Source organism: Bufo bufo, chromosome 3 (genome assembly GCF_905171765.1).
Source record: "Bufo bufo chromosome 3, aBufBuf1.1, whole genome shotgun sequence".
Lineage (NCBI taxonomy): Eukaryota > Metazoa > Chordata > Amphibia > Anura > Bufonidae > Bufo > Bufo bufo.
Window position 1 is genome coordinate 698,908,895 of NC_053391.1, and position 13,343 is coordinate 698,922,237.

A 13,343-nucleotide genomic window follows, 5' to 3' on the forward strand; every position below is an offset into this window, starting at 1 on the left:
TGACCGCAGCTCTGGATGTGAGTAGAGTATAAGACATGATGTCACAGCAGAATTGTGACCGCAGCTCTGGATGTGACTGGAGTATAAGACATGATGTCACAGCAGAATTGTGACCGCAGCTCTGGATGTGAGTAGAGTATAAGACATGATGTCACAGCAGAATTGTGACCGCAGCTCTGGATGTGACTGGAGTATAAGACATGATGTCACAGCAGAATTGTGACCGCAGCTCTGGATGTGCGTGGAGTATAAAACATGATGTTACAGCAGAATTGTGACCGCAGCTCTGGATGTGAGTAGAGTATAAGACATGATGTCACAGCAGAATTGTGACCGCAGCTTTGGATGTGACTGGAGTATAAGACATGATGTCACAGCAGAATTGTGACCGCAGCTCTGGATGTGCGTGGAGTATAAAACATGATGTCACAGCAGAATTGTGACCGCAGCTCTGGATGTGCGTGGAGTATAAAACATGATGTCACAGCAGAATTGTGACCGCAGCTCTGGCTGTTATCACACATGTCGCACACAGTACATATAATATACTCTACCAGCGAGGACTCCAGTGTCAGCTGGATCTGGCACCACTGGTCCATGGGCACGGGCTTGTGGCTGAGGAACGCCTGCGCCTCCTGGGACAGCAGCTCCACCTGAATGTGCAGATGACCTGGGGGAGAAACAACGGCTATGAAATGATTTACATGTCATTCAGGGTCTGAGGAAAGCTGGAGGACATGCATTGTGGGCAGCATAATGGCGCCCAGTTTAAGGATGGCTTAAAGTGGTTTTAATTTGGGGGTGTGAGTGTGGGGGTACTAGTTATTTAGAGGGGTGCCCCTAAGTATTTGTACTTGTAGACTGTATCCTCTAGATTGAAGTAAAAGAAGAGGCATCTGCTGATCCTCTGCTATGTCACAGACTGAAAGAGAAAGTGCAAGGTCCCCCAGCAGTGCAGAGTGTTTCAGGAGAATAGTGTGCTGCTGCTGCTGCTGCTGAGGAAAGAGAGTCTAAGACCTGTCCATTTATGTGAAAATGTAAGGCTCTGTTCACACTGATGTCATGGCTTATGAGTGAATGTGTGACCTATACATTAAATGGTGATGTCACTCTTATGCCTCTGGGACAGGGGTACAAGCTGATCAGGAGTGCACACTGCAGGTACCTGTCTGATCAGGAGTGCACACTGCAGGTACCTGTCTGATCAGGAGTGCACACTGCAGGTACCTGTCTGATCAGGAGTGCACACTGCAGGTACCTGTCTGATCAGGAGTGCACACTGCAGGTACCTGTCTGATCAGGAGTGCACACTGCAGGTACCTGTCTGATCAGGAGTGAACACTGCAGGTACCTGTCTGATCAGGAGTGCACACTGCAGGTACCTGTCTGATCAGGAGAGAACACTGCAGGTACCTGTCTGATCAGGAGCACAAACTGCAGGTACCTGTCTGATCAGGAGTGTACACTGCAGGTACTGTACCTGTCTGATCAGGAGTGTACAATGCAGGTACCTGTCTGATCAGGAGATCACACTGCAGGTACCTGTCTGATCAGGAGAGCACACTGCAGGTACCTGTCTGATCAGGAGAGCACACTACAGGTACCTGTCTGATCAGGAGCGCACACTGCAGGTACCTGTCTGATCAGGAGAGCACACTACAGGTACCTGTCTCATCAGGAGAGCACACTACAGGTACCTGTCTGATTAGAAGAGCACACTGCAGGTATCTGTATGATCAGGAGATCACACTGCAGGTACCTGTCTGATCAGGAGAGCACACTACAGGTACCTGTCTGATTAGAAGAGCACACTGCAGGTACCTGTCTGATCAGGAGTGCACACTGCAGGTACCTGTCTGATCAGGAGTGCACACTACAGGTACCTGTCTGATTAGAAGAGCACACTGCAGGTACCTGTCTGATCAGGAGATCACACTGCAGGTACCTGTCTGATCAGGAGATCACACTGCAGGTACCTGTCTGATCAGGAGAGCACACTACAGGTACCTGTCTGATTAGAAGAGCACACTGCAGGTACCTGTCTGATCAGGAGTGCACACTGCAGGTACCTGTCTGATCAGGAGTGCACACTGCAGGTACCTGTCTGTTCAGGAGTGCACACTGCAGGTACCTGTCTGATCAGGAGTGCACACTGCAGGTACCTGTCTGATCAGGAGTGCACACTGCAGGTACCTGTCTGATCAGGAGTGCACACTGCAGGTACCTGTCTGATCAGGAGATCACACTGCAGGTACCTGTCTGATCAGGAGCGCACATTGCAGGTAGCTGTCTGATTAGGAGAGAACACTGCAGGTACCTGTCTGATCAGGAGCACATATTGCAGGTACCTGTCTGATCAGGAGTGCACACTGCAGGTACCTGTCTGTTCAGGAGAGCACACTACAGGTACCTGTCTGATCAGGAGAGAACACTGCAGTTACCTGTCTGATCAGGAGAGAACACTGCAGGTACTTGTCTGATCAGGAGTGCACACTGCAGGTACCTGTCTGATCAGGAGCGCAAACTGCAGGTACTGTACCTGTCTGATCAGGAGTGTACACTGCAGGTACTGTACCTGTCTGATCAGGAGTGTACAATGCAGGTACCTGTCTGATCAGGAGAGAACACTGCAGGTACCTGTCTGATCAGGAGAGAACACTGCAGGTTCTGTACCTGTCTGATCAGGAGTGTACACTGCAGGTACCTGTCTGATCAGGAGAGAACACTGCAGGTACAGTACCTGTCTGATCAGGAGTGTACAATGCAGGTACCTGTCTGATCAGGAGAGCACACTGCAGGTACCTGTCTGATCAGGAGCGCACACTGCAGGTACCTTTCTGATCAGGAGTGCACACTGCAGGTACCTGTCTGATCAGGAGAGCACACTACAGGTACCTGTCTGATTAGAAGAGAACACTGCAGGTACCTGTCTGATCAGGAGTGCACACTGCAGGTACCTGTCTGATCAGGAGTGCACACTGCAGGTACCTGTCTGATCAGGAGCGCACATTGCAGGTACCTGTCTGATTAGGAGAGAACACTGCAGGTACCTGTCTGTTCAGGAGAGCACACTACAGGTACCTGTCTGATCAGGAGAGAACACTGCAGTTACCTGTCTGATCAGGAGAGAACACTGCAGGTACTTGTCTGATCAGGAGAGCACACTGCAGGTACCTGTCTGATTAGGATAGCACACTAAAGGTACCTGTCGGATCAGGAGTGCACACTGCAGGTACCTGTCGGATCAGGAGTGCACACTGCAGGTACCTGTCTGATCAGGAGCACACACTGCAGGTACCTGTATGATCAGGAGAGCACACTGCAGGTACCTGTATGATCAGGAGCACACACTACAGGTATCTGTCTGATCAGGAGAGCACACTGCAGGTACTTGTCTGATCAGCAGCAAACACTGCAGGTACCTGACTGTTCAGGAGAGCACACTGCAGGTACTTGTCTTATCAGGAGAGCACACTGCAGGTACCTGTCTGCTCAGGAGCGAACACTGCAGGTACCTGTCTGATCAGGAGAGCACACTGCAGGTACCTGTCTGATCAGGAGAGCACACTGCAGGTACCTGTCTGATCAGGAGTGCACACTGCAGGTACTTGTCTTATCAGGAGAGCACACTGCAGGTACCTGTCTGCTCAGGAGCGAACACTGCAGGTACCTGTCTGATCAGGAGAGCACACTGCAGGTACCTGTCTGATCAGGAGAGCACACTGCAGGTACCTGTCTGATCAGGAGTGCACACTGCAGGTACCTGTCTGTTCAGGAGAGCACACTGCAGGTACTTGTCTTATCAGGAGAGCACACTGCAGGTACTTGTCTTATCAGGAGAGCACACTGCAGGTACTTGTCTTATCAGGAGAGCACACTGCAGGTACTTGTCTGATCAGCAGCAAACACTGCAGGTACCTGTCTGTTCAGGAGAGCACACTGCAGGTACCTGTCTGATCAGGAGAGCACACTGCAGGTACCTGTCTGATCAGGAGCAAACACTGCAGGTACCTGTCTGATCAGAAGCGAACACTGCAGGTACCTGTCTGATTAGAAGAGCACACTGCAGGTACCTGTCTGATCAGGAGAGCACACTGCAGGTACCTGTCTGATCAGGAGGGAATACTGCAGGTACCTGTCTGATCAGGAGTGCACACTGCAGGTACCTTTCTGAATAGGTGTGCACACTGCAGGTACCTGTCTGATCAGGAGCGCACACTGCAGGTACCTGTCTGATTAGAAGAGCACACTGCAGGTACCTGTCTGATCAGGTGTGCACACTGCAGGTACCTGTCTGATCAGGAGGGAACACTGCAGGTACCTGTCTGATCAGGAGCGAACACTGCAGGTACCTGTCTGAACAGGAGAGCACACTGCAGGTACCTGTCTGATCAGGTGTGCACACTGCAGGCACCTGTCTGATCAGGAGAGCACACTGCAGGTACCTGTCTGAGCTAACACTACAACGGCCAAGTGTACCTTTGGGTTCACTGGGCAATTACCTGGTTTTCTCAGCAGCAGTCTATACTAATCTGTAGGATCTATATCCAGACATCCCCCCCCCCCCCCTCCCCCCATCCAGCTCTGTGCCCCTGTATTTACCTGTGTCCGTCATCAGCACTGCTGGGGTTATGTAATCATGTCTGATGTCCAGATGGTAGAAAACTCCACAGAACGTTGATGGACACCACTGCGTAACGTAGACCCAGAAGCGGAACGTGCAGCTGAAGAGAAGAGGGAATATGAGAGGATGTAACGATATCATTTCATATCATTCAATATAACATCTAAAATGAACTACAGCTCTTGAGATGTAATGCAGCAGAATGCAGTACAGTGGATTATGGGAACTCAGCTCTGTAATTTGTTAATATTGTGCTCAAAATCTAAGCTGGAGCTGGAAGAATTGTGATTGCAGCTCTGGGAGTAACAAGATGTGATTTATTGTAAGATCTTCCTTAGAGGAGCCGCATGACATTCTTAAAAGCAATGGTTTATAGGAACATCCAACCAGACCCCTGCCGCTCCAGAGGCGACCTTCCTGCTCCTACATACAGCAGCCTGAATCTCAGCTTCCTGCACCCTTTGGGTGGAGGGGATATTGAGTTCTAATGTAGTAACCTCCCCATTAAGGTGGAGCTGATTTACCGTGGGGACACTGAGGACCGCTGCCTGTGCGTTTCCAGCACGCGGTCCCTGTGCGGTTTTAGCGTCCGTACGACCCCGTAGCTTTCCCCGGTGCAGGCGTACAGGAAGGACAGGAGCGGGACGACTTCTGCAGAGAGAAGGGATTTCATTTAATACATCTTGAAAGGCACAAAACAACACATTTCTAAGATCTCTGCTTGCAGTCAGGGAATGGAACTTTTCCTGTTTACACCCACAGACTGAAATCACAATCTGATGTATGAGGCTTTGTAACAACTGTATCTATCTGTGGATACACGTTGCTATCACTGATACATTGTAACAAACTCGTTGGGAAATTTGTTGCACTGATGTGTTTACCGCACAAAAGGTTGTCCAGACTGAAAAAAAATGTAGCAAAACCTCAGCTGTCAAAAGTATTAGGCAGGTTTTTAAGCCCCTGATTGTAGACAAGGATAATTCCGTTCACTGACAGCAAGAAAAGATATAGTGAGACATTGTGCAGAATTTATTTAAAAGCACCAGAACTTTACTTCCCACAGTGATCGAAATGTGATGAGAGAGGATCGGAGAGGTCATCGTCTGGATCAGCATCCGTCCACTTCTATGGGACATCTATAGGGAGCGGAGAGCCCTGCATGTTCGGTATTACACCCCATACTGTATTAGGTACAATAATACTGTATATCACGCTGTATATATTATATATTACACACCATATTCTGCAGCATATCACACACACGTCACACTTTCTATATTGAACTTCATATTCTACGCTCCTCAACCCTGAAATTACAGCGCCAAGAAAGAAAAGTCGTGGAATTGAGGAAATCACAGGAGGAGTACTCAGCGAGCCCCTGGGGAGCTGGTGCAGAGGATGGGAGTGGTAGTGGATTGATGAGGTGATGTATCACAGTGTACTCCCTGGGGATCGGTGCAGTGGAATGGTGGCTTGAAGAATGAGGCCAGAACTGAATGTATAAAAGTCCTTCTTAGTGCAAAATATAACTTGTGGTACATAGGCAGCAGCAATAGCTAAGTACGGTTTCTGTAACCAGATGAGGAGTTATGGTGGCGGGTTGGATGGCAATAGATTAGCAATTGCAGGCACTTGTAGGCATAGGTGTCCACTGTTAGGTTTAGACTTGAACTTTGTCCGGCCTAGTGATGGTATAGGTGATGGGTGTCTAAGCTGTAGTCCCTCACCTGCAACAGTGTCTGTAAAGCTATAATACGCTGATCACTCTGCTGTCTTATCTCGCAGGTGCTTTCTTGAAGTTCTCTCTGGAGTGTTGGTCTCACAGGAGAAAGATAACTGCAGGAGCTCTGACATGTGCTTCCTCTCTCCTCTCTAGCTGCGCAGGAACTCCCCCTCCTGGCAGGAAGCAGGACCAGCCCATTAATACTAGCAGGGTAGGAACAAGAGATTAGCCCTGTTCCTGCCAACTCTTTCTCCTCTGCTGGAATGCATAACATTACCTATACCATCTCTATATACCATTGCAGATACCCCCAGGTCTGGAGTACTGCAGGTACTATTATATTATTGTATTCAGTATGGAGTATGAGCATCACAAGCAGAAATCCACACGTTTCCACGCCTCAGCATGCTATCAGTGAGGCTGTTAATGGTCATCTCAGGAATGTTCTGCCATGCTGATTGTATTTGGGCACGCAGATCATCAAGATCCGCTGCTGGCAGCCCCCTTTACAATTGTCAACCAACGATGCCCCTGATAAGCTTGATGGGAAACAAGTCTGGAGAGTCTGCAGCCATGGTAGCATGTACCATACAGGCTGCTTACAGTAATTGAAAAAACGGCTCCTGTGCCAGTGCCACTGGTTCCACGACCAAATCAATGTAACGCAGAGCTGTTTATATAGCTGAAATGAAGACTAGAGGGGTCCAGTGTACATTATGCCACCCCACACCATAATCCCAGGAGTAGGGCCAGTGTGAAGGCCTGTTCATGTGATCTCCAGACCAATCGTTGGCTATCATTGCTTCCGAGACTCATCACTGAAGAGGACAGACCGTCCACCTGTAGTTGGACGTCTGGCTTGTAGACCACCTTCTGATGGATTGTGTATACATAATTTGCCGCCCTAGGCTTGGGATGTGACAGTTTCACTTACAGTACAGGATGGATCACTGAGTGCCATTCTGCTGATCAGACGATCTGTCCGTGCTCCTCTTGCTGTGATCCCCGTTCGTCGTCGCTCTCCCAACCACTGGGAAGTGCAACGCTGTGCTGACATCTCAGCCGAGGCACATAGCGATCAGCTGGAGCGATAAACCAAGGCCTCTCAGTTCAAGGATTCTCTGCGTCTTCGTCTGTGACAAGTGGTGAAAACTGGCAGCATGGACAGGAGGCTGCACACAATCATTCCACACGACTTGAGATGATTTTTGAGGTTTCATTTGGCTAAAAAAACTTTGCTTTCAATCTGGATTTTATGCGGCTCCCACATGCCACAGATTGGAGCTAGGTGCTGAAAATGTCATCATTTGCACCCACATTCTACACTGCTCAAAAAAATAAAGGGAACACTTAAACAACACAATGTATCTCCAAGTCAATCCCACTTCTGTGAAATCAAACTGTCCACTTAGGAAGCAACACTGAGTGACAATCAATTTCACATGCTGTTGTGCAAATGGGATAGACAACAGGTGGAAATTATAGGCAATTAGCAAGACACCCCCAATAAAGGAGTGGTTCTGCAGGTGGTGACCACAGACCGCTTCTCAGTTCCTATGCTTCCTGGCTGATGTTTTGGTCACTTTTGAATGCTGGCGGTGCTTTCACTCTAGTGGTAGCATGAGACAGCGTCTACAACCCACACAAGTGGCTCAGGTAGTGCAGCTTATCCAGGATGGCACATCAATGCGAGCTGTGGCAAGAAGGTTTGCTGTGTCTGTCAGCGTAGTATCCAGAGCATAGAGGTGCTACCAGGAGACAGGCCAGTACATCAGGAGACGTGGAGGAGGCCGTAGGAGGGCAACAACCCAGCAGCAGGACCGCTACCTCCGCCTTTGTGCAAGGAGGAACAGGAGGAGCACTGCCAGAGCCCTGCAAAATGACCTCCAGCAGGCCACAAATGTGCATGTGTCTGCTCAAACGGTCAGAAACAGACTCCATGAGGGTGATATGAGGGCCCAACGTCCACAGGTGGGGGTTGTGCTTACAGCCCAACACCGTGCAGGACGTTTGGCATTTGCCAGAGAACACCAAGATTGGCAAATTCGCCACTGGCGCCCTGTGCTCTTCACAGATGGAAGCAGGTTCACACTGAGCACATGAGACAGAGATGACAGAGTCTGGAGACGCCGTGGAGAACGTTCTGCTGCCGGCAACATCCTCCAGCATGACCGGTTTGGCATTGGGTCAGTAATGGTGTGGGGTGGCATTTCTTTGGAGGGCCGCACAGCCCTCCATGTGTTCGCCAGAGGTAGCCTGACTGCCATTAGGTACCGAGATGAGATCCTCAGACCCCTTGTGAGACCATATGCTGGAGCGGTTGGCCCTGGGTTCCTCCTAATGCAAGACAATGCTAGACCTCATGTGGCTGGAGTGTGTCAGCAGTTCCTGCAAGACGAAGGCATTGATGCTATGGACTGGCCCGCCCGTTCCCCAGACCTGAATCCAATTGAGCACATCTGGGACATCATGTCTCGCTCTATCCACCAACGTCACGTTGCACCACAGACTGTCCAGGAGTTGGCAGATGCTTTAGTCCAGGTCTGGGAGGAGATCCCTCAGGAGACCGTCCGCCACCTCATCAGGAGCATGCACAGGCGTTGTAGGGAGGTCATACAGGCACGTGGAGGCCACACACACTACTCAGCCTCATTTTGACTTGTTTTAAGGACATTACATCAAAGTTGGATCAGCCTGTAGTGTGGGTTGAAAAATTTTATTTCCATATTTTATTTTTGTGTGATTTTGTTGTCAGCACATTCAACTATGTAAAGAACAAAGTATTTCAGAAGAATATTTAATTAACTCAGATCTAGGATGTGTTATTTTTGTGTTCCCTTTATTTTTTTGAGCAGTGTATATTACAGTCCGCATTCCATATTACACCCCATATTCTATATTACACCCCATATTCTATATTACAGTCCACATTCTATATTACAGTCCACATTCTATATTACAGTCCGCATTCCATATTACACCCCATATTCTATATTACACCCCAAATTCTATATTACACCCCATATTCTATATTACAGTCCACATTCTATGTTACACCTTATATTCTATATTACACCCCATATTCTATATTACACCCCATATTCTATATTACAGTCCACATTCTATATTACACCCCATATTCTATATTGCACCCCATATTCTATATTACACCCCACATTCTATATTACACCCCATATTCTATATTGCACCCCATATTCTATATTACACCCCACATTCTATATTACACCCCATATTCTTTATTACAGTCCACATTCTATATTACACCCCATATTCTATATTACACCCCATATTCTATATTACAGTCCACATTCTATATTACACCCCATATTCTATATTACACCCCACATTCTATATTACACCCCACATTCTATATTACACCCCATATTCTATATTACACCCCACATTCTATATTACACCCCATATTCTATATTGCACCCCATATTCTATATTACACCCCACATTCTATATTACACCCCATATTCTTTATTACAGTCCACATTCTATATTACACCCCATATTCTATATTACACCCCATATTCTATATTACAGTCCACATTCTATATTACACCCCATATTCTATATTGCACCCCATATTCTATATTACACCCCACATTCTATATTACACCCCATATTCTATATTACAGTCCACATTCTATATTACACCCCATATTCTATATTACAGTGCACATTCTATATTACACCTCATAGACTATGTTACAATCCGCATTCCATATTACACCCCATATTCTATATTACACCCCATATTCTATATTACAGTCCACATTCTATATTACAGTCCACATTCTATATTACACCCCATATTCTATATTACACCCCATATTCTATATTACACCCCATATTCTATATTACAGTGCACATTCTATATTACACCTCATAGACTATGTTACAATCCGCATTCCATATTACACCCCATATTCTATATTACAGTCCACATTCTATATTACAGTCCACATTCTATATTACACCCCATATTCTATATTACACCCCATATTCTATATTACACCCCATATTCTATATTACAGTCCACATTCTATATTACAGTCCACATTCTATATTACACCTCATAGACTATTTTACAGTCCGTATTCTATATTACAGTCCACATTCTATGTTACACCTTATATTCTATATTGCACCCCATATTCTATATTACACCCCATATTCTATATTACACCCCACATTCTATATTACACCCCATATTCTATATTACAGTCCACATTCTATATAACACCCCATATTCTATATTACAGTCCGTATTCTATATTACAGTCCACATTCTATATTACACCCCATATTCTATATTACACCCCATATTCTATATTACAGTCCACATTCTATATTACACCCCATATTCTATATTGCACCCCATATTCTATATTACACCCCATATTCTATATTACACCCCACATTCTATATTACACCCCGTATTCTATATTACACCCCGTATTCTATATTACACCCCATATTCTATATTACACCCCACATTCTATATTACACCCCGTATTCTATATTACACCCCGTATTCTATATTACACCCCATATTCTATATTACACCCCATATTCTATATTACACCCCGTATTCTATATTACACCCCATATTCTATATTACAGTCCACATTCTATATTACACCCCATATTCTATATTACACCCCACATTCTATATTACACCCCATATTCTATATTACACCCCGTATTCTATATTACACCCTATATTCTATATTACACCCCATATTCTATATTACAGTCCACATTCTATGTTACACCCCATATTCTATATTACACCCCATATTCTATATTACACCCCACATTCTATATTACACCCCATATTCTATATTACACCCCGTATTCTATATTACACCCCATATTCTATATTACACCCCATATTCTATATTACAGTCAACATTCTATGTTACACCCCATATTCTATATTATACCCCGTATTCTACAAACCGGATTCCAAAAAAGTTGGGACACTAAACAAATTGTGAATAAAAACTGAATGCAATGATGTGGAGATGGCAAATGTCAATATTTTATTTGTAATAGAACGTAGATGACAGATCAAACGTTTAATCCGAGTAAATGTATCATTTTAAAGGAAAAATACGTTGATTCCAATTTTCACGGTGTCAACAAATCCCCAAAAAGTTGGGACAAGTAGCAATAAGAGTCTGGAAAAAGTAAATTTGAGCATAACGAAGAGCTGGAAGACCAATTAACACTAATTAGGTCAATTGGCAACATGATTGGGTATAAAAAGAGCTTCTCAGAGTGGCAGTGTCTCTCAGAAGCCAAGATGGGTAGAGGATCACCAATTCCCACAATGTTGCGCAGAAAGATAGTGGAGCAATATCAGAAAGGTGTTACCCAGCGAAAAACTGCAAAGACTTTGCATCTATCATCATCAACTGTGCAGAACATCATCCGAAGATTCAGAGAATCTGGAACAATCTCTGTGCGTAAGGGTCAAGGCCGTAAAACCATACTGGATGCCCGTGATCTCCGGGCCCTTAAACGACACTGCACCACAAACAGGAATGCTACTGTAAAGGAAATCACAGAATGGGCTCAGGAATACTTCCAGAAACCATTGTCAGTGAACACAATCCACCGTGCCATCCGCCGCTGCCAGCTGAAACTCCACAGTGCAAAGAAGAAGCCATTTCTAAGCAAGATCCACAAGCTCAGGCGTTTTCACTGGGCCAGGGATCATTTAACCCCCTCAGCCCCCCTACCTTAAACACCCTTAATGACCAGACCACTTTTTACAATTCAGCACTACACTACTTTCACCGTTTATTGCTCGGTCATGCAACTTACCACCCAAATGAATTTTACCTCCTTTTCTTCTCACTAATAGAGCTTTCATTTGGTAAGGAGTTTGAAATCAAATTCTGTAAAACATGACCTGTGAAATCCGAAAGGTGCTCTTTGGAATGTGGGCCCCTTTGCCCACCTAGGCTGCAAAAAAGTGTCACACATGTGGTATCGCCGTATTCAGGAGAAGTTGGGCAATGTGTTTTGGGGTGTCTTTTTACATATACCCATGCTGGGTGAGAGAAATATCTTGGCAAAAGACAACTTTTCCCATTTTTTTATACAAAGTTGGCATTTGACCAAGATATTTCTCTCACCCAGCATGGGTATATGTAAAATGACACCCAAAACGCATTCCCCAACTTCTCCTGAGTACGGAGATACCACATGTGTGACACTTTTTTGCAGCCTAGGTGGGCAAAGGGGCCCACATTCCTTTTATGAGGGCATTTTTAGACATTTGGATCCCAGACTTCTTCTCACGCTTTAGGGCCCCTAGAATGCCAGGGCAGTATAAATACCCCACATGTGACCCCATTTTGGAAAGAAGACACCCCAAGGTATTCAATGAGGGGCATGGCGAGTTCATAGAATTTTTTTTTTTTTGGCACAAGTTAGCGGAAATTGATTTTATTTATTTTTTTCTCACAAAGTCTCCCTTTCCGCTAACTTGGGACAAAAATTTCAATCTTTCATGGACTCAATATGCCCCTCACGGAATACCTTGGGGTGTCTTCTTTCCGAAATGGGGTCACATGTGGGGTATTTATACTGCCCTGGCATTTTAGGGGCCCTAAAGCGTGAGAAGAAGTCTGGAATATAAATGTCAAAAAAAATTTACGCATTTGGATTCCGTGAGGGGTATGGTGAGTTCATGTGAGATTTTATTTTTTGACACAAGTTAGTGGAATATGAGACTTTGTAAGAAAAAAAATAATAATTTCCGCTAACTTGGGCCAAAAAAATGTCTGAATGGAGCCTTACAGGGGGGTGATCAATGACAGGGGGGGTGATCAATGACAGGGGGGGTGATCAATGACAGGGGGGTTGATCAATGACAGGGGGGGTGATCAATGACAGGGGGGGTGATCAATGACAGGGGGGGTGATCAATGACAGGGGGGTGATCAATGAC

General features: G+C 45.8%; 1 protein-coding gene across 1 annotated transcript in view; it reads right to left on the bottom strand.

The window, feature by feature from the left end:
• LOC120994229 (protein sel-1 homolog 3-like) overlaps positions 1-13,343 on the bottom strand; it is a 73,493-nt gene that overhangs the window by 39,734 nt on the left and 20,416 nt on the right. Inside the window, exons 3-5 of the mRNA XM_040422674.1 lie at positions 5,149-5,275; positions 4,603-4,724; positions 555-670 (exon numbers count right to left, since the gene is read on the bottom strand). Of these exons, the coding sequence (XP_040278608.1) occupies positions 555-670; positions 4,603-4,724; positions 5,149-5,275 (365 nt within the window). The remainder of the gene's footprint in view (positions 1-554; positions 671-4,602; positions 4,725-5,148; positions 5,276-13,343) is intronic.